The sequence below is a fragment of the Podarcis raffonei genome, chromosome 7, assembly GCF_027172205.1.
Source record: "Podarcis raffonei isolate rPodRaf1 chromosome 7, rPodRaf1.pri, whole genome shotgun sequence".
Taxonomy (NCBI): Eukaryota; Metazoa; Chordata; class Lepidosauria; order Squamata; family Lacertidae; genus Podarcis; species Podarcis raffonei.
Genome location: NC_070608.1, coordinates 50,112,042 through 50,134,256, shown reverse-complemented (window position 1 = coordinate 50,134,256; position 22,215 = coordinate 50,112,042). Strand labels below are relative to the sequence as shown.

Sequence of the window (22,215 nt, the reverse complement as noted above, 5' to 3'; positions counted from 1 at the left end):
TCTTCCAGCTAGCATGCAAGTCTTCAATAGGATCGTCTCGTTGTTGCACCAGGCTGGCAGAGAGCAACACGCGCAACGTCTCCAAAAGAGGCGGGGCTTACGAAAAAAGGCGGAGCATGGCGAAGGCTGCGCGCACGCGCGGGAGGGGTCATGGGGCGCCGTGATGGCGTCACGCGCGGCGCCGGGGGCGTGGCCAAGGTCCCCCAACCACCCGCTCGCCTGTTTGTGTAACTGAGTGAGTGAAGAGACCGGTGCTTTGGGGCCGCTGGCCTGTTTCGGCGACTATGGCTCACCGCTGCCTGTGGCTGTCGCGGGGCTGCTGCCGGCGTTCCCCCGGCGGGATCCCCGGGGCCGCCCAGCGGCTGCTTTGGGGCCGAGGCCCCGCCGCGCCTTCGCGCTACCTGAGATTGGTGAGTCACGTGCGTGTCAGGCAAGGGCAGGGCGCAAGGGGAATGGGGTGCGCCTCCCGGGCACCGCCGCCCTTCCTGGCAGCGCCTGCCGGAGGTGGACCGGGGCCGCCGCCGCAACCACGAGGGAGTCCCGTCCCCGTGGAGTTACTTGGCAACTGACGTTTCTTATCTCCCCGAAGGTTAAAGGAGAGAACCGGCTTGTGTCGTGGCTGTTTCAGCACCGTAATGGTGACGGTGAGAAATGCTTAGCATCTCACCTTTGCTAGTCACAGTCCCTTGGTCCAACAAGATCACAATGGGCTTCGCTGACTGACTGTCAAAGGTTCTTGACGGTTTTGAGGGGGGGGGGGGAATTAAAAAGCAAGTCTTGACCGGTCTTGCCTGGAGATGTCAGAGAGTGAATCTGGAACTTTTTGCAGATGAAAATGGGTTCTAGCACTGAACTGCGCTTCTCATTTGCAAAAGGATTTGTATAGTGCTTTTGAGTGTTCAAAGAACTTCCTGTACACTCTCTTGTAATTTTATAATTATTTTTACTATCTTTCAGCAACCCTGTAAAGTATATCATTATTATCCCCCTGTTGTATATTGGGTTGAGGGCAAAGTGTGAGTTTGAGAGACAGTGGTTTATTTAACGTCACCTGCTAAATTCATAACAGAAGTAATGTGTGGGCTGGTTTCTAGCTCAGATGAGTTGACAGTTGCTTTTATCTGTTCTTTGTAAACTTGCTTCAGCGTCTCATTTGGAAAAGTAAGAGGAGGAATGATAGAGTAAACTGCTTTTACTCACACTGTGGAGGGAGCTTTCACTTTCTTTGATATTTGTGATATTTCATCCCCAGGCAACATTCCAGGTGTACCTATCCAGAGTACCCATTGAGAAATGAAACCAAAGGATATATTTTACATCAGGGGTGGTGCAGGAGAACCTCCGATGATGTAAAAAAATGTGCCAGGATATTTGTGAAACTGGGAGAGTGGCTGCTTTTAAATGAATAACCATTATTTCATATTGCAAAAACAGGCCTTCAAGTGGAACCTACTCGCATGTATGAATGTATACAACTGCAGTCTAAGGCTGCAATTCAAACACCCTTTTCTAGAAAGGTGTTTATATTGGGCAGAGATGGTGCTGTGTCCAGCCCTGCCAGCCCTGTACCCATGTCAGTTTGTATCCACTGGCACAAACATGCAGACAGATAGCCTTGAAACAGTGTGTTCTGGGGGCAGGGAAGGGCTGAGTCAGTCTGGGATCCAGTGGATCCCAAGCTGGTCCTGCAGCAGTCGCATAATGCTATTAGTCCCATTATGGGCCTGATCGCTGGCACAGCTCCAGGCTTGGGCAGCTGTTTGCCTTCTATCTCCCCTGTCTGGGCTAGCATGAGCAACTGGGCTGTGGATGCCTTGGTGGTCCCACTGCTCTCCAGCTAGGGTTTGGATTGCAATCTAAGGCAGCAATTGTGTGCATGCTTACTAGAAAGTAAGCCCCATTGAAGTCTCTGGGACTTATTTGCAATTAAGCATGCATAGGATTGTGCTGAAAAGATGCTGAGGAACTGTCTTGGTTTTTAGTGACAATTCTCATTTTTTCAGCTTCATGACCATGTCGCCACACAAGTTCCTACAAATAGAAGCAATATCCTTGCAAGTGTAATTGCTGTTTACAGGAAGCTCTTCTCCCAACCTCCAAAAGGTAATTTTTTGCTGTAAAATAATAATGTTGTGTAGCTTATCATTATATTATTGACTACTACGCTTATTCATCTTATGTGTTTAAAACTGCTTAGGCACAATTTTATGGGAAGCAGCATAGAAGTAAACATGGTTTTTTTCCAATACCAGAGCTGCACTAGAATGTTTGAAGGTGCATAGTTCTGAGAATGTGCAGAGACCTATTGCTTTGCTACAGAACAATTGCACCTTAATTGCATTGCTTCCTCACTCAGAATGAAAGATGTGGCCTGGGCCCTAGCACTTTACTCTTTAGAAGTTAAGCACAGTTGTCCTGCTGTCTTTCCAGCATAATGTGCAGTCAGAGAGCAATCTCCCACAAAACTCCTCTCTTGTATTGTTGCACAATCTTGGACCATCACTGAGAAGGGCCTTTCCTTCATGCCCACCAACCTAAATGATCACACTGGAGGGTACATGAGTATGGGTTCCTGACAGGTTAATGCATACATAAGACAGTCTTTCAAGTAGCCTAATTACAAACCATTTAGTTCAGGAGTCCTACAGCCTCCCTGAGATGAGTAGGTGGAAACAAGGGGTAGAACTGAAGTCATCTGCATATGGCAGCTGAAACCTTTGAATGACTTCTCCCAGCAGTTTCATGCAAATGTTGAAAAGCATGGGAGACAGAACAAAGCCAAAACTCAAGGGGTAAAACAGAAGGTCCCCTCGTCACAACCATCTGGAATCAATTATCCAGGAGGCACCAGAGCCAGCAGAACACTGTGCCTTCCAAGTCCAACCCAGTCAAGTAGCTCAGAAGGATAGTGTTGATTGATGGTGTTGAAAGCCACTAAGAGAGCCAGGACAGCCAGTAGGATTGTGCTCAGTTCCATCCCTAGTCTAAGTCAACCACCAAGGCCAGTCAAGGTGTTTTTCAAGCTAAACCCAGGCCTGAAGCTGGACAGGAATATTATTCTTTCTTTGTCCCTATCTCAAGCTACATATGTGCTGTGACTCACCTGTTTCAGTCCAAGGGCTGACTGAGCTCTCAGAATAGTCCTCCTTTCTCTCCACAAAAAAAGTCTGCTTCCAGTTTTCCAGCTTCCTACCTTTTTCTTGTTTCAGCAGTGTAGTTCTCCTAGAAACTAGATGGTAGGCACTTTTGATAGGCACTTGGGCAGTTACTATTCTTTATCAGAAATATTTTTAAATGACACACATGCTTTTATCTCCTCCTTTTCCCACCCACCCACCCTCCTGTTTAGCTTTATCAGATATGTGGAACTCACATATCCACCTCTTTTCCTGTACCCTGAAACACATGGTGAGGCTATTTTTGGTGAGACTTCACTGCCTGAAGCATAATATAATATACTCAATTTTTATTGCTGCTTTTTTCCTTACTAGGTTTTGAAAAATATTTCCCTGATGAAAAGAAACCTAATGAAACAAAGGGCTCAGAAGGAGAAACTAAAGGTACCAGTCTGCTTTTTCACTTGAGGCTCATATGTAGAATAAATGTCAATTCGGTTATTATTAATTTTGACTGCTCTTATATACAAGCCCATGTTGCTGTGTCCTAGTTTTGACAATGGCCATGAAAGTGGTCACTGTTTCCTACAGTTTACTTCTGTCTTGTGACTTCTGTTGTCACATTTTATGTGCCAGGTCTTCACATTGTAGAATTGATATGTTTCTGCTCCAGCATCACCATATTTAGTTTCTGAATTCTCTGTTAGATGTTTGTGGTGTTGTTATTTTTTCCTTGAGCATTTTGATTAACAATCTATGTTAACTGGGCCTGTTTATATCCCTGGTTTGTGTGCCTTTTAATGTTTGTTAAAGAATTGAGTACTTTGTATCAGTTAAGAAAGAGGGCCAAAGCTACAGTGACACAGGTACTGTATTTAAACATAATAAAGAAGGGAGCGGGAAGCTGGAAATGAGTTGGGAAAACTGAGCTTGCACTATCGTTCCACTAAAAACTGGATTCTATCTAATCAAAAAGCATTATCTGGATGTACCATGATATGTTGTTTGAGACACCCCAACAATAACCAGTTTACACCAGGTTTTCTTCCCAATAGGCTCTCACTGTGTTGTGAGTTCTTACATAGTCATTACTGTTCCCCACCTAAACACATGTCCTGGCGTGATGCATCATAATAATCTTTATATACTGCCTTTACTGAATCCTCAGAGGACTTCATTTACACGATATAAGTAGTCTTTGTAACATCTCTGTAACGTAGTCCAGATTCTGAGTGTTAAGAAGAAATTGCACATTAAATATGTGACTTCTGTTGTAAACAGCTGCCACACATTTAGGCCCACCCAACCCCCTGATGCTTTCTGGTAGAGCTTTGCTATGCTGTGACATCATGATGTTCTGTGTTCCCTGCACCATGCCATCAGCAGTCAGTGGTACAGGGTGGGGAGGCACAGAACGTTTTGCTGTCGCAGCACAAAGTAAGATCTGTTCCATGGTACAGAGTAAGGGTTGGGATTAGATAAGCGAACGCTATTTTTGTAGACAGCCGTGTGTGTGTGTGTGTGTGTGTGTTGTAACATCTAATCTAGCTGGTAATCTTGTAAGAATCAGTGTTGTGTAAAGATTACAGAAGTAACAAAACAAAGAACTACAGGGAGATAGGCTTGCTTGCTTGCTTTCTAGTTTTTGTAGAAACATGCGTGTGAACTTTTTTTGTAGATGTAAAGCAAGCCAACTCTCAGCGCCCTTCCAGAACCAACAGTGGAGGAGGAGGAGGAGGAAGCAGTGGAGGAGGAGGGAAAAAAGGTGGCAAGAAAGAAGATACTAACTGGTGGTCCAGAATGCAAAAGGTCCCAATTCATATTTTTTGTGACACTGCTTTTATCAACCTGCTTTATTGTGTTTTGCAGTTCTGTAAAATATTATTACTTCTCTAAATGTTATTCAGATTATTTTCGCCATGGGGATGCTGTTGACTTATATGTTTTTTTAAACTCAGTTACTTACGTGTTTCTTAAATTTCTTTGAAAGATTATATGAATCTATGATTTATAGTGGCCCTGACTCAAGGCCCAGTATGCAGTGCAGTAGATTTTGTGAGCTTTTGCAAAGCAAGCATTCCCATTCACCTCAGAAAAGCTCAGCGCATTTCATATGTGAATCTGCCTCTCCACCAAGTTAATACAGTGGTGCCTCGCAAGACGAAATTAATCCGTTCCGCAAGTCTCTTCATCTTGCGGTTTTTTCGTCTTGCGAAGCACGGCTATTAGCTGCTTAGCGGCGCTTAGCGGCTATTAACGGCTTAGCGGCTATTAACGGCTTAGCGGCTTTAAGAAAAAGGAAACAAACTTGTAAGAACTCGCAAGACGTTTCGTCTTGCGAAGCAAGCCCATAGGGAAAATCGCCTAGCGAAGCGACGCAAAAACCGAAAAACCCTTTCGTCTCGCGTGTTTTTCGTTTTGCGAGGCATTCGTCTTGCGGGGCACCACTGTAGAAAAGGGTTTGTAGGTGGGAATGAAGGCATGACTGTAATTCTGGCACTTTTTCATGTTTTCATGAATAAATCATCTTTGTAGGCCAATGCACAGTATTTTTTTATTCTGTATAAAAATCTTTTACAAATTGGTGCTTACATAGGGCTGCTTTTGTGACAGCAGATGAGAAAACCCACCATTTTCATATACAGTGGTACCTTGCAAGACGAATGCCTCGCAAGACGGAAAACTCGCAAGAAGAAAGAGTTTTCCGTTTTTCGAGGTGCTTCGCCAGACGAATTTCCCTATGGGCTTGCTTCGCAAGAAGAAAGCCCATAGGGAAATCTCCGGGGACCTCTTTTAAAATGCTGGCGGTCGGGAGCAAAGACTTTCGCCCACCGCCGGCCTTCAGAAGTCTTTGCTCCCCCCCGCCTGCCTTCCCGGGATAGCGGAGAAGCGCAGCGCGTTTCTCCGCTATCCCGACGGCTTTTGAAGGCAGGCGGGGGGGAGCAAAGACTTTTGCCCTCCGCCGGCCTTCAGAAGAGGTCCTGGACCTCTTCTGAAGGCCGGCGGGGGGCAAAAGTCTTTGCTCCCCCCCGCCTGCCTTCCCGGGACAGCGGAGACTTCTCCGCTGTCCCGGGGTGATCTTAAAATGCTGGCAGGCGGCAGCGAAACCTTCGCTGCCGACCCCCAGCATTTTAAAAGCCCCCGGGACAGCGGAGAAGCCCGGGGGCTTTTAAAATGCTGGCGGGCGGCAGCAAAGCCCTCCTGTCCCCAGAGCTTGCGGGGCGGGAGGTGGGGAGAAGGGCTTTTCTTCCCACCGCCAGCCTTCAGAACAGCCTTCTGAAGGCTGGCGGTGGGAAGAAAAGCCCTTGTCCCTCCCCCCCAGCCTTCAGAAGAGGTCGGGGGACAGACTGTCCCCGGACCTGGTCTGAAGGCGGTTTCCATAGGAACGCATTGATTGATTTTCAATGCATTCCTATGGGAAACCGTGCTTCGCAAGACAAAAAACTCGCAAGAAGAAAAAACTCGCGGAACGAATTAATTTCGTCTTGCGAGGTACCACTGTACAAAAGTCAATCTCAATCCAGTATTCCTTCTCTCTCTTTTCCCCTTTAGGGTGACTTTCCCTGGGATGACAAAGAGTTCCGTTTTTATTTCATGGGCACTGCAATTTTCTGGGCATTTGCTACATACTACGTTTTCTTCAGGAATGCTGGGAGAGAAATCACATGGAAAGACTTTGCCAACAACTACCTTTCCAAAGGAGTGGTAAGTAGCACAAGGCACCTTCAGCTGAAACGTAGATTTCACAGAATAAGTTATCCATTGTGACTGAGTGTAAACCAGGGTGGGCTATAATTTAATTGAAGCTGGAAGGGCTGAGGATGAATTTGTATTAAAAAAAGAAGAAGAAAATTACTGCATGTGGTCAGAACTTCGATTCCAGAAACAAAAGCAATTGGCAAAAAGTAGAGGTTAGCCATATTGTTAGAAAATGGCCTAAGACATTTTGAGCTCCACGGCTCTTTTTAAGGGCATATTATTTATTTGAAACTTTTCCTGCCTTTGCTTCAAAAAATTTAAGGAAAGTAATTTAAAATATAAAAATAGCAAGCTAAAAAAACAACAAGCAGCTATTAAAACTCTTGAAGAGAGTTCAAGAATAAGTTTAGTGTAGTGGGCTAAAAGAGAGACCATAAGTTTGCATTTTCTTTAAGAGTGGACAGGTTATTTACTTTGAGAACCTGTTTTCTCAGGACTTGCTTTCTCACTGAGGCAAGAGAGGGCAGAGCTGTCACTCACACTATAGTTTGGATAAGAAAAGCAACAGCAGGCTGATCTCCTGTTTTCTTTGTGTCTGACACAAGCTGAGTCAAGATCCCATTGACACATTCTTATTTCCTGTTGTGTTCTTATCCAAGCTTTGGGCAGCCACATGAAACAGCACTCCCTGTGTCCCTGCATGCTTGCTAGAAGGATCAGGGGAGAAACAATTTTTTATCCCACCTGCAGGGAGCTTTGACAAAGTGGAAAGGAACATAAGAATCAGCATAGGTTCTTTATTCAAGCCCTGAATGCCAAGGAATCTGTTTTATATTTGGGGACCTCTGCTTTTGGAAGAAAGATTTTGAACTTAAAATGTATTGGGCCAGACATTTTAAAGCAGATTTTGGATGTTTTTTATTTTGAAACAGCCCTCAGCAGTTTCAGTACAATAGTATTTCACAGGGTTGTGTTCATACAGCAAAAGGGAAGGTCTCTAGCTCAGGGGGAGAGACTATGCTTTACATGCAGAAGGTCTGAGGTTCAATCTTTGGCTTCTCCCAGGAGGAAAAAGTTATTGTCTGAAATGTATTTTGTGCTTTCACAGGTGGACAAGCTGGAAGTGGTGAACAAGCGCTTTGTTAGAGTGGTTTTTACCCCAGGGAAGTCGCCAATTGATGGGGTAAATCAATTTTTTCAATTCACCAAATGCATTAAGGGTTTGAATCATTTATGTTTGTAAACATTTCTGTATAGTGTATTAAATATGGATCTGACAGTTTGTTATTTTGACGTATCAGGGCTGTGCTCTGTGCCCTTGCAAGTAAATGACAAAATGTGTGCAGAATGTGATGTCTAGTGCACCTTACATACTATAGGAATCTCCACATGCTTTTTGCTTAAAGATGCAGAACATGATCTGCAAGTGTGGTTTCCCTGCACCATACCTATTAGGGATTTCACCTATTATATAGTATTGTGTAACACTATAATAGAAATACTTTTGCCATCCATGGGAGACATGGCAGAAGTCCTATAAATATTTTGCCATTCTAGCATTCAGAAATGCACATTCAGCGGAGGTTTTTTCTTCAGCAAATAGAAATGATGCAACTAAAACCAGCGTATCAAATTTCTGCCTCTAGTTGATACGTATGTATTGTAACTTTTTGGATATTCAATTAAGCTTCTTCTTTATATTAAAATAAGCTTTATAATCTTGTCTCTCTCATGTTAATTTAAAATGCTAAAACCGAGACACCATGAATTATTATATTTGTTTTTACAGCAATATGTTTGGTTTAATATTGGAAGTGTGGACACATTTGAGCGGAACTTGGAAACTGCACAGCTTGAGATGGGGATAGAAGGGGAGAGCCGGATACCTGTAGTGTATGCAGCAGAGAGTGATGGGTAAGTGTTTTAAATGATTGGAATTGTAATGGAATATATGATATTACCTTTTAGAATTGGCTTGCTGACAAGCTAGTCTCTGGTTGCGCTTGTCGGTAACCCCTATCATCCACCACTCTCAAATTATTTGGCATATGCATGGGGGAAGAAGAAGGGTTTTCTCTCATTTGCACTAGGCTATGGGAAAGTCAAAGAGAGTTAGGGCGAGAACACAACCCTATTTCACGCTGCTCTTTATAGGGAAGGAGTCCGAGGATGAGCTGTCATACTGGACAGTTCCATGCATGTTCTTGTGGAAGGACACTATCATCTTGTAAAGCTTAGGTGGACATCTTACCTTCTTGAGACGGGAGTCTCTTCAGCCTGGCACGTCTCTGCACCTAAACATAAGCGCAACGGGTCTTACCTGAGAGATGTTGTTTGCAGGTGACACAGCATTTACAGAGCACTCAGAGGAAGCTCTACAGAGACTCGTCAACCGTTTTGCCCAAGCCTGCAAGGAGTTTGGCCTTACCATCAGCCTGACGGGGATGAGCATCCTGAGCCATTGTCAGCATTCCACGCATCAGCATTGGTGACCACACACTTGGGGTGGTAGACAAGTCTACCTGGGTTCCACCATAACCAGCAATCTCTCCATCGACGCTGAGCTGGACAAGTGAATTGGCAAGGCAGCTCCAACAATGGCTTTTCACGCCAAAGGGTATGGGAGGATGTGATGCTAATACTAAGATGAAGGTCTACCAGGCTTGCGTATTGAGGATTCTGCTTCATGGTAGTGAGATGTGGGCAACTTACACCTGCGAGGAATGACACTTCAATGCCTTCCACATATACTGTGTCAGGAGGATTTTGGGTATCCTGCCCACGTTCCCACAAAGTTCAGACTCCTGTCTCTGCGACTTCTACGTAGTCTTGGTCCTGTCCACAGAATGGAAGATGGCAGAATCCCCAAGGATGTTCTCTATGGGGAGCTGGCATCAGGCCCATTTGCAGACCATCTCTGTATTACATATATGTCTGCAAACGGGACGAAGGCTGGCAACATCAACCCCGCCATGTGGGAATCCCTTGCAGATGATCGCAGTGCCTGGAGACAGGCAATCAGGCTATGCCTCCACAGCATTGACTAGAGGAAGAGCGACAGTTGGGAGGAAGGCAAAGAGAAGAAACGCCATGGTGCATCTGCAACAGCACAATCGGACGCCTTCAGCTGCAGCAAAACATGTCTCTCCCGTATCAGTTTCTACAACCACAGCAGGTGCTGCAACTCTCCCAAGGGTTTGGCTTCATCTCCAAAAGTGCACTCCTCCATTTTCTCTTGAGATAGATGGATGCCAACTAATGGGGAATGTAAGAAAGAGCAAGAGATAAAGTTAGCCTGATCCAGGAATTCATTAGCTTTAGCGCACATTTGTATTATGAATCAGAAGGGTGCTATGAACTGTGTATGATTTGTTGTAGCCCAGCATATTTTAACTAAAATTGCATCTTATTGAGCAAAGTTGCTCATAATGTACAAATGAAATAGCTCTTATGTGTCTCCTCCCCACCCCATCTTTTGTTATGAAACAATGAATTAATAACTCCCAAATTTTATTTTTAGTTCCTTTCTTCTGAGTATGTTGCCGACGGTCCTTATAGTTGGCTTTCTGCTCTACACGTTAAGAAGAGGACCTTCTGGAATGGGCCGAACAGGACGGGGAATGGGAGGACTTTTCAGTGTGGGTGAAACAACAGCCAAAGTCTTAAAGGATGAAATTGATGTGAAGTTCAAAGATGTAGCTGGCTGTGAGGAGGCTAAATTAGAAATAATGGAGTTCGTCAACTTTCTGAAAAACCCAAAACAGTACGAGAATCTTGGAGCAAAGATCCCAAAGGTAAGGAGTTTCAAGAATAAAAACATTATTATGCCAACTTCATTACTTTATTGAGCTCTTTTAGCTGGAGATGATTTTTTTGGAATTTAGTGACAATTTGCATTATTCCTATATTCTGACCTAACATCAGAATTTAAAAAATATGATCACAAGAATAAAAGCCTTTGATTAGTTTGTGGAATCATAAGAACTCATTTCGCATCGCCTCTGAATCTTCCTTTAGTGACATTATGAAATTCTCTTGTTCTCTGTGCTTCCCTTTCAGTTCTTTCTTACTCAGATTTACCTGCAAGCAAAAACTATTTGTCCAACTTGATTTTTTTAAAATCTGAATTAGCATAGGGCCAAAAATTAGGTTAGAGTATCGTTTCCTCATGGATCTTAATAAATAGTGGGTGAATCTTGTGAAGACTTATTAAATTGACCATCTTGTGTGATCATGATCAAATATTGGTTACTTTAGCTATATTGCGGCTTGTACTCCCATTCAAAATACAGTGGTATTAAGTGGGTTAAGTACTTAATTCGTTCCGAAGGTCCGTTCTTAACCTGAAACTGTTCTTAACCTGAAGCACCACTTTAACTAATGGGGCCTCCTGCTGCCACTGCACTGCCAGAGCACGATTTCTGTTCACATCCTGAACAAAGTTCTTAACCCAAAGTACTATTTCTGGGTTAGCGGAGTCTGTAACCTGAAGCGTATGTAACCCGAGGTACCACTGTAGTTATGTGAAATTCAAATTACCTTTTCAAGGACTAGAACATTTCAGGAAAAAGAGAAAATTTTGAGTTTTTGTGGAACTAGGACACATGTTATACTTCCCTGAAACAGAGTTCTAAATATATTGACTCATATTGAAGAAAATTTAAGGTGAATATTTGCACTGCTTTTATTTCTTAGTAATAGTTACCCTTTCTCACACCTTACAGGGAGCTATTTTGACAGGACCTCCAGGCACAGGGAAAACTCTTCTAGCAAAAGCAACAGCCGGAGAGGCCAACGTCCCTTTCATTACAGTCAATGGGTCTGAGTTCTTAGAGATGTTTGTCGGCGTGGGTCCTGCTAGAGTAAGTCTTTGGCCTTGCTCTGTTATTGCAGTGTCGGTTGTTAAAAGGACACAGTCAAGGTTGGTAGGCCAAAAGCTTGATAATTCACTAAATTTCAGTAATGATCAAGATAGCTGTGCATCTTAAATAGCTGGCTGCAAGCTATTTTAATTAATAACTGATATCTCACTCAGTTTGTAGGAAATCTTATTGCTTCAGAGCTGTAGCCCTCTGCATTTTGCCACTCTCTTCTTCTTTTTACTAACAGTTGATAAGGACAAGTGAATGGTATTCTAAACTTGATGGCTGTTGCAGGAAGACTAGATTTATCATCAGTGTACACAAAGGTTCTCCACACTTCTCTACGGAGTTGTGTAGGAAATTTATGCTATTTTAAGTAGTCCTGGCTCTGAGGGAAAGATGCAATTTTAACCAAGGTCTCCTTCATCTAAGTCTAGCTCTTGTACTTTGGACACTGCTGGCTCTTCCAGCATAAAGCATTTATTTCAAGTACTTATGTAGAAATAAAAACATTGGGCAGAATTCTTTGTTCACTAAGTCTCATTCTGTCAGCACAGGGATTTCTGCTTGTGCAACAGAATGTCCTCCCCCTGTGCACCTCCAAATTTGTTTTATGGGTTTTCCCAATCTTCTGGAGCAGATTTGGGGAGGGCACACACGCACAGGGTGAGGGGAGTCCCATTGCACAAGTAGAAATCCTTGCGCTGACAGGATGTAGTAGTTGAATACCACCCATGGTTCTAAACACTTTTCCAGAGTTTGATTTCTAAAGCTTTCAAATTACAGTCATACCTTGGAAGTCAAACAGAATCTGTTCCGGAAGTCTGTTCAACTTCTAAAATGTTCGTAAATCAAAGTGTGGCTTCTAATTGGCTGCAGGAAGCTCCTGCAGCCAATCGGAAACCGCGGAAGCCACGTTGGACGTTTGGCTTCCAAAAATAGTTCGCAAACCGGAACAGTCACTTCCGGGTTTGCGGTGTTCGGGAGCCAAAAAGTTCGAGAACTAAGCTGTTTGAAAACAAAGGTATGACTGTAAAAGCATTCAATTTATTTCATAACCTAACATGTTAGCTGCAATATAATTTCCTGATAGACGGGCAAATGAGTCTAATGTTGTATACCTATTTCAATGACATGAATACTATCTCTGTGGTGTATTCTGTAGTGTTGATGGACAACTAGCTGTGTGGCATTACATGAGTTTGAAAGTACATTCTTTCTCTTTCAAAGGTTCGTGATTTATTTGTTCTGGCTCGTAAAAATGCCCCTTGCATTCTCTTCATTGACGAAATAGATGCAGTGGGAAGGAAGAGAGGACGTGGTAACTTTGGAGGGCAAAGTGAACAAGAAAACACATTGAATCAGCTGCTAGTAGAAATGGATGGTAACTATTTGGTTTCTTAAACTTTTATCATTCCTACTGCCACTTACATAGAGAGTAACACTTCATTCTTAAACAAATTACCTGGAAACAGCTCCTACTGGTATGAAACAAGCTGCAAGGGGCACAACCAAACGTTGTTATGAAAACCTATGTCAAAAATCAACTGGCTGTTAAAAAGCAGTAGGGAGTGTAGGCAGGTGCTGGTTAGAGCCGGCTTCACCAGCCTGGTGCCCTCCACAAAATACATAAAAAGGTAAAGGTAAAGGACCCCTGACCGTTAGGTCCAGTCGCAGACGACTCTGGGGTTGCGGCACTCATCTCACTTTACTGGCCGAGGGAGCCGGCATACAGCTTCCAGGTCATGTGGCCAGCATGACTAAGCTGCTTCTGGCGAACCAGAGCAGCACATAGAAACGCCGTTTACCTTCCCACCGGAACGGTACCTATTTATCTACTTGCACTTTGACATGCTTTCGAACTGCTAGGTTGGCAGGAGCTGGAACCGAGCAATGGGAGCTCACCCTATCGCGGGGATTCAAACCGCCAACCTTCTGACCTACAAGCCCTAGGCTGTGTGGTTTAGACCACAGCGCCACCAAGTAGTAAAACAAAAACAAACCAATAATCCCCTCAAGGGTTGGATGGCTTTATTAGTAATAACATATTTGAAGATGAAAATGTTGTAATTTTTGTTAGTAAGCAAAAAAAGGTAGAATAATATATATTAGTCACAAGCTGATTATGCCCATTGAAATAAATGGAGTTAACTTTTTGATCAATTTCAGTGGCCTATTCCCAGTATGACTGACATTGGATATAACCTAGACTTTATAATGTCTTTTAGGAAGAGTGGGTTGTTTTTTCTTCATGATACTGAATGAACATAGCAGAAAGCATCTTTCTGTTCTTTTTGTTTTGTAACCTTATTGCTAATTGTATGGGATTGTACATTAAGGTTTGTATCCAACTCTGCCAGTGTGCAAGTGAAGCAGACTTCTGTTTGCACAATGGGACCTCTCCCCACTACAGCCCCCTTGGCACACTCAAATCTGCTCAAGATGGTTGGGGGACATAACCCATAATCTCTGTGGGTGATATCATGACTAACTTAAGCGTATTGATTTCACTTGTTCTACTCTGAGTATAACTTAGTTGGATACTACTCTTTGACTTGTTTCCCATTTCATAAGCTATTGCCTGTCATATAAATCCATCCGGAAACCAATGTCCCCACTGTGGAAGGACATGTGGATCCAGAATTGGCCTCCACCGTCACTTACATTGTTAAAACCATGTTTATGGAAGACAATCTTACTCGGCTATGAGTGATCGCCAAAGAAGAAGTTGTAGACTGTAGTAGCAGTGGTTCAGAATTTTGAAAGTACCTTGTCCTGTGAATTGTAAGCACTCATATTACATAGTATGCAATAGTTTTGCATCTTTTCCTTATTCTTTAACATGGTGTAGTTCTCTTCACTTGCTCAGTCGTTAAGTCCTTGACGGAAGGCAGAATTGCCAATACTCCGGTCACTTCAGAATTTACAAAATAGCATGCTTAAGATTCACAACAGCCTTTTGGAAAAACCATTTTCGCTACTGAATATTTAATATTTTGGTTTTTATTTTCTTCACAGGTTTTAATACCACAACAAATGTAGTTATTTTGGCAGGCACCAACAGGCCAGATATCCTGGATCCTGCGCTTATGAGGCCAGGACGTTTTGATAGACAGATCTTCATTGGTAAGTTATCTTATTAGACAACTTTGACCTCATAAAGATGTCAACTCAAAACTATGAGAACAGAGAGGAGATGTTAGCTAAAGCTGGTCAGTGGGAATATTAGAAAGCAGAAATGTTTGCAATTGTAAAGTTAATTGCTTTTTCTTTAAACTCTTCAAGGGCCGCCAGATATAAAGGGAAGAGCATCTATTTTCAAAGTTCATCTTAGGCCCCTGAAGTTGGATAGTAGCTTGAATAGAGATAATTTAGCACGGAAACTTGCATCACTTACTCCTGGATTTTCAGGTAGGTGATCTTTTACTCCTGTGTAATTGGTACGTTTCTAGAAGTATTATCTTCTCATTTTTATGAGGAAATTGTGATGACAGATTGGAGGTGGAATGAGGTTAGCTCTATATCTACTGCAGAATTTGCATGATTCGTAATAGATCAGCAAGGGTTTCTGATTCCCCATTATTTAATAATAGCAACAACAAGACTACTCTCCCCCACCCTAAAATGTGCAGCTTTGCGGGAACTTTAGTTATTGTGCTTGATTGCATATCTGGTTATCCTCATTGTGTTAAGTGATGGATGTTGTGTTTGGAAACGGCTCTGTTTATTGTCTCCTCACTCTTTTCTTTTAGGTGCAGACATAGCTAATGTATGCAATGAAGCTGCCTTAATTGCTGCACGACATCTTTCAGATGCCATAAACCAAAAACACTTTGAGCAAGCAATTGAACGAGTGATAGGAGGTGAGAGGGTAACCCTTTGTGATTACATTTCTTGCAGTGTTGTGGGTCAATTCTTTTGTTCATCTCTTAATTTAATTGCTGTATACAAACAATAATCTTCTTTCTTGATTATGGTGGGGAGGGGAGAATAATTTTATGGACCTAGTGCTCCATTATATTGAACAGTAAATATTTTTTTCCCCCTATATGCAATAGTTTGTTAAGTGTGAGGCCTAACTATCTCAAGTTGAGGAGAGGGGACGGAGGAAACCCCAAATTTGTTGGCTCTAGGGGGCTATCTTATCACCAGTTTGGAAATCTGCACCTCAGTAGTAAAGTTTTGGATTTTTTAAATCAAAGGTTTGGAAAAGAAGACACAAGTATTGCAACCAGAGGAGAAAAAGACAGTAGCGTATCATGAAGCTGGCCACGCAGTTGCTGGGTGGTTTTTGGAACATGCTGATCCACTTTTGAAGGTATGTTGACTTAGCAAGACGCTTGCTGTACAACGATCACATTTGGATAATCAGAATTTGGCTTAGTAAGTTTAGATATGAACTAGCCTTTTGCCTTCACACACAGACCCTTCATTCTTTGCTTTGAAGCATGTGTAATCAAGTCTCTTAACCTCAGTTTCCCATTTCATCCATACCAGGAAGCTATGGTAACTAGCTTTGGAATAAGTCAGGATATTAAAACACTTGGTTAAATGCTGGGTTTATATTAAAAAGGTAAAGGTACCCCTGCCCTTACGGGCCAGTCTTGACAGACTCTAGGGTTGTGCGCCCATCTCACTCGAGGCCGGGGGCCAGCGCTGTCCGGAGACACTTCCGGGTCACGTGGCCAGCGTGGCAAAGCTGCATCTGGCGAGCCAGAGCCACACACGGAAACACCGTTTACCTTCCCGCTGGTAAGCGGTCCCTATTTATCTACTTGCACCCGGGGGTGCTTTCGAACTGCTAGGTTGGCAGGCGCTGGGACCGAGCAACGGGAGCACACCCCGCCGCGGGGATTCGAACTGCCGACCTTTCGATCGGCAAGCCCTAGGCGCTGAGGCTTTTACCCACAGCGCCACCCGCGTTCCTCGGGTTTATATTAGCCTGGCTTATTCTGAAGCTGGTAACCACAGCTTCTTAGTTTGGACAAAATAGAAAATTATGGTTAATTACAAGCTTCTAGGTATTAGAAGAAGTTAAAAAAAAAACAAAAACCAGTGCTTGCACTGTAACTGGGATACGTGTGCAAGCAAAAAGCTTATTAACCTGAGGTATGATTGTCTGAATTGTGTGAATTTCTTCAACTGGTAAATGTTAAAAGATTATCATTTTCAGATTAGAAAAAAATGTGGGTTGGTAGCTTTAAGTGGATATTTTAGCCACTGCTTAAAGAAGATATGGTGGGATGTGTTCTGAATCATGAACCAGGACCCACACGGGATCTGAGCCACAGTAATCTTCCTTAGAAACTGTTAGGAAAATGTATTCAAGAAGAAAGAGGACATGACACAACTACAATCAAGGATCTCACAAAGGCTTGCACATGGCTACATTCCAGCTCAGTTCTTAAGAGCAAAGTATATGCAGAATTTTGTGTCTTTCTCAGGCCTGCAGCTGCATAAGCAGGAGTCAACCTTAGATAAAGGGAATCTCAATTCTGCTTAGAGATCAGGGTGCATTCTAGCATTTCAGCTTCCTTCCAGCAACTACGCTAATCATAATTAGCATAGCAATCAGAAAGGAGGAACAAAGTATATTCTATCTCACTTCCTCTCTGAGCAGCTGCTGAGGAAGCAGAGGAAAGTGTGGCAGCTTCACTCACTTCATTGCCAGTTGTTGCCACTGCTTTGAACTATGGGAAACAGTTCTGCCCTTCCTACTTATCTGTCTGGAAAAAGTAAAATTAATATTATTTATTGAATTTCCTAGCAGAGGAGTTCTGCTAGCTTCATACCCTCCCCAACCACTTCTGTGATACTTGCACATTGGTGATAATTCTATGCCATCAACCTTGGCTTGATTCATGGAGCATTTTGGGATCTGCTGTAACAGGAATAGTTTAGACAAAGCCCTTTTCCCCAGGTCAGTCAAGTTTGTGGCTGCCATTAGCTGTTTGCTTGTGTTCCAGCTGGAATAAGCTGGATTGTTTAAGTTAAGCACTTTTTTTCTTCCCTTGCACCAAGGTATCTATCATTCCTCGTGGCAAAGGACTGGGCTATGCTCAGTACTTACCGAAAGAGCAGTACCTTTACACCAAAGAGCAGCTGCTTGACAGGATGTGTATGACTTTGGGCGGGCGTGTGTCAGAACAAATCTTCTTTGGAAGAATTACAACAGGGGCCCAAGATGATCTAAGGAAAGTTACTCAGAGTGCATATGCTCAGGTTTGTATGCCTCTCAACAACTCTATATTTTTTGAATTAAAAATTACTGTAAAAGATTATTGTTTGTACTTTTTGGTATTGTTTTGATATGCTTTATACACCACTCATGTCACAAAGATACTTCTGATATCTGGTATATATTAATGATTTATTATGGAGGCTTGCTCCCCCACTCTAAAGTCTAGCACTGTTTCTTCCTGGGGAAAAAATATAATTTGTATGCTGGTGGTACATGTTAATATTTATATTTTTGTAGTATACAATACTTTACAATTTGTAGTGCATTTTGATGCCTGGATGCTACTATTGGTTGTCTAATATTTTATGAATACTTCAAGAGCCAGATTATTGATGAAATAGATTCCTAACAGTTTTGTAATTAGTAATGACCATACTCAAACACTAACATTAACCTTTCCCAGTAAGCGTTCATGGATTATTACAGGAATAAATACAATTGCCAAGAGCTGGTTTTTACTTCAGGGTTAAAATCCTGACAGTAATGTAGAGCAGGTTGGAGAACCTGGGACCCTCCAGGTGTTTTACTCCATTTCAGCCACAGCCAACATAGCCAGAGGTCAAGGCTGATGGGAGTTGGAGTCCAAGAACATCTGGAGGGCCACAGATTCCTCATCTCTGGTGCAGAGTTTGGTTAGTTGCAACTGCTAATACTAAAGTATTGTAGCTAGAATAAAGACTTAATATTTTTCATAGCATTCGTGACTAAGGCACTTAAAAATGTGTGTCATTCAATCCTCAGATTGTTCAGTTTGGAATGAATGAAAAAGTTGGGCAAATTTCATTTGAGCTTCCTCGGCAAGGAGACATGGTATTAGAAAAACCATATAGTGAGGCAACTGCAAGACTGATAGATGAAGAGGTGCGAGTGCTTATTAATTCAGCTTACGAACGGACATTGTCTCTCCTAACTGAGAAGAAGGCAGAGGTGGAAAAGGTGAGTATTCATTTGCCTACAGAAACGGTTACCAGGTTCTTTGATCAATATGCTACTAAAACATTGCTGTTTTATACACAGTATATGTGTTAGTGGGGTATCAGGACTCTACAAGTTATATTATGCCCTTAATTGCCCTTTATCAGATTTACACAAGAATAGCAGCTCTGCCTATTACTTGCTTAAGCAATAATGAGGTATTGGCTCAGGACCACAATACCTCAAGGGCCTGCTCTCCATATGAACCTACCTGGACCCTGAGATCATCCACTGAGGCCCTTCTTTGTGTGCCTCCTTCACGAGAGGTCCAGAGGGTGGCATCACAAGAACAGGCCTTTTCTGCAGTGGCTTCCCATTTGCGGCATGCTCTCCCCAGGGAGGTTCGGCTGGCACCATCGTTATACACCTTTAAGTGCCAGGCGAAAATGTTCCTCTTTAACCATCCGATGCCCTTTTAAATGTGTGGTGGAAGGGGGGGCGGCGATCACACAGGGTCCCCGGACGTTTGACGGTCTATTGATCCCTGTGCCACCACTGTGCTCGCTTCCCCGCTGCCACCAACCCGTTTCTCTCCGGTACATACTGAGTCCAGACAGTTGTTAACATTAAACCAAATAAACAAGTTTATTTTATAAGCATTAACAAGTTTATGGTTTCAGATAATTTTTCTTTTCAGTTTCTTAACCTTAGTTTCTTTACCGGCCTATACCTTCCTAATACCTTCTAACTGATTATCCCAACTGTCTATCTGACTCCTCTTAACAGATTCTCTCACTCTCTCACATCAGACTAGCCCAACCCACCGACTTATCCTCCCTCTCCCTTCTCTAACTCCAGACTGACTTATTAAGAACTCCCCTTGGGTTCCTATTGGTTAATCATTTTTACACTTAACCCTTTCCTTATGACCCAGTAGGATGTCACACACCTAGGAGGGCAAACGCCACAGGGGGGTTATTGGTTTGTTTTTGCTCTCATTTTATTATGTGTTTTGTATTTTTTGTATAGTGGGTATAGGGACCTGCAGGTATAGGGTGGTATACAGATTTAATAAATAATAATAATTTCCTTGTTCATGACATGAGGATGTATATGTGGCCCTTTCCCTAAGACTAAAATGAATGGGGCAACTCTGCCTCAGAGAAAGCAAAATGTGTGCATTCCTTAGGAAGTTTGGAACTAGGATGCATTGATATAATCACATCCTGTTGGTGCGCCATGGGAATACCTTGCAGTAGTGAGCTTCTTAATGGTTAGTTTTTAGAGTATTTGACTAGACTCTAGCATTAGAAACAATGTAGAGGAGGTTATAGTAGCTATTGGTAATATGCTACTTTTGATTCTGTTATACACAGTGAAAGCTTAAATCCTTGGTTATTATTTTGCATGCCGTGGAAGAAAGCCAGTTTACATTCTTTACCTTCTGTACAAATTGTGTGATATGTGTGCATATTGTTTCAGGTTGCTTTACAACTCCTAGAAAAGGAGGTTTTGGATAAAAGTGATATGATTGAAATGCTTGGCCCCAGACCATTTGCTGAAAAATCTACTTACGAAGAGTTTGTTGAAGGCACAGGCAGCTTAGATGAAGACACGTCACTTCCAGAAGGCCTTAAAGACTGGAACAAAGATCGTGAGAAGGAGAAAGAGGAGACGACAGATGAGCAGATTGCCAGACAGATTACAGGAGACATGCCTTTTTAGTGTTGAAATATGGTGTTGTATAAACTGGCACAGTGCATGTGTTGCACACTGAAAGAAAATGAGGGAACATGTCAGAGTCTAGTCTTCAAGAATCCTTGATTGGAAAGAAGCAATCCTGCAGCAGTGGTGGAGCCAGGAAAGGGTTTGTTGTTGTATTTGACAGAGGAGGATTCAGATTCTAGTAGGTCCTGCTTCCTAAAAATCTACACAAAAAAAGTGGAGACCTTGCAGCTTATGGATCTGGACTGAGTCCCTTCTTTCAACTTTTTAGATCCATATCTGAGTTGTGCAACTCTTGCCCATCACCAGATACATTTAAGAGGACCTAGATTAATGTAGTGTCATGGATAACGGGGGGAAATCATCTGCCTGTCTTTTAAGTAGCCTCCATCAAATGCAAGTTGTTAGCACACAATAAATGCGTTGCTGGTGCTTACCAGGAGTCAAAGTAATTTATGACAATACTTCTTCTGTTCTGCAGAAACATCTACTTATCACCCAACTCTATAAATTTATTTCTGCCTTGCCATTTGTAAAACAAAGCTGTGCTGGTGTCCATCGTGAAATTTGAAGCCTGCTAAAGAGTTTTTCCAATAGAATTTTGGGTCCGAGGCTGGAATAATGTGTAAAGTCTAAATTATATTATTGCTGTTTTAATAAAGGTTTCTTTTTTTACTGGCAGTTGTACAGTATTGAACATTTGATTGTATTGTATTTTGTAAATACAGTTTGGAAACATTATTGGCACACTGGACTTCATGAAGAAATTCTCCAGTCATGAGAGGCTATGAATAAAAGCGTTCTGTGGTAAAATTGTATATTTATGTATAGATGATGCATCTATGGCTGCTGTTGGGTGGAAGGCCTAGAAGAAATAACTTTTCAGAATGTGATTGCCACACTAGTTATTGAATTTGGTATTCAGGATGAACCTGGCTTCACCACAAACCAGGAAAAAGTGACACCAAGTTGTCTTGCTCTCAGCTGAAATGGAGTATTGGAGCAGAAGCCATTCATGAGAAGGTCTGTATCCATGAAGGACATGGATGCTTGTATTAACAGAGGGTAGAAGTTGAAGATTATTAGCACATATTACTAGCAGTCCTATTTGTAAACCATTACTGTGTTCTTGAAACACAGGTGCCCGTTAGGTTTTGGGAAATAATTTGATCTACCTCAGAGGGGAAACTAGGCAGATTATCTTTAGTGGTGACTGGGAGTGGCCACTGAGACTATATAACACCAGTCCTTAAAGACCTACATTGGCTCCCAGTACGTTTCCAAACACAATTCAAAGTGTTGGTGCTGACCTTTAAAGCCCTAAATGACCTTGGCCCTGTGTACCTGAAGGAGCATCTCCACCCCCATCATTCAGCTGGGACACTGAGGTCCAGTGCCGAGGGCCTTCTGGTGGTTCCCGCACCGTGAGAAGTGAGCTTACAGGGAACCAGGCAGAGGGCCTTCTCGGTATTGGTGCCTGCCCTGTGGAACACCTTCCCTTAAGATGTCAGGAAAATAATTATCTGACTTTTAGAACACATCTGTTTAGGGAAGTTTTTAATGTTTGATGTTTTATCGTGCTTTTAATATTCTGTTGGGAGCCACCCAGAGTGGCTTGGGAAACCCAGCAAGATGAGTGGGGTATAAATAATAAATT

The 22,215-nt window shown here is 42.6% G+C and overlaps 1 protein-coding gene across 2 annotated transcripts; it reads left to right on the top strand.

The window, feature by feature from the left end:
* Positions 1–181: 181 nt before the first annotated feature.
* AFG3L2 (AFG3 like matrix AAA peptidase subunit 2) lies at positions 182–21,299 on the top strand. Of its 2 annotated transcripts, none has more exons than XM_053396571.1 (17): positions 182–410; positions 2,004–2,103; positions 3,492–3,560; positions 4,795–4,925; positions 6,669–6,821; positions 7,924–7,998; positions 8,605–8,729; positions 10,336–10,609; positions 11,540–11,677; positions 12,908–13,061; positions 14,696–14,803; positions 14,963–15,088; positions 15,430–15,540; positions 15,880–15,995; positions 17,699–17,899; positions 18,660–18,854; positions 20,316–21,299. In XM_053396571.1, exons 1-17 carry the CDS (start codon positions 285–287, stop codon positions 20,556–20,558), a joined length of 2,445 nt encoding a protein of 814 aa, XP_053252546.1. In that variant the 5' UTR covers positions 182–284; the 3' UTR covers positions 20,559–21,299. The 2 variants fall into 2 exon arrangements, with proteins under 2 accessions (XP_053252546.1, XP_053252547.1); XM_053396572.1 differs by lacking the exon at positions 182–410 and adding an exon at positions 621–644.
* The last annotated feature ends 916 nt before the right edge of the window (positions 21,300–22,215 follow it).

Bases quoted from the DNA above. Each gene is read 5' to 3' on its own strand.
- AFG3L2 (XM_053396571.1), top strand. From the start codon at position 285: ATGGCTCACCGCTGCCTGTGGCTGTCGCGGGGCTGCTGCCGGCGTTCC. The intron at 10,610-11,539 runs GTAAGGAGTTTC...CACACCTTACAG, and splicing joins TTGGAGCAAAGATCCCAAAG to GGAGCTATTTTGACAGGACC. The intron at 15,541-15,879 runs GTGAGAGGGTAA...TTTAAATCAAAG, and splicing joins AATTGAACGAGTGATAGGAG to GTTTGGAAAAGAAGACACAA.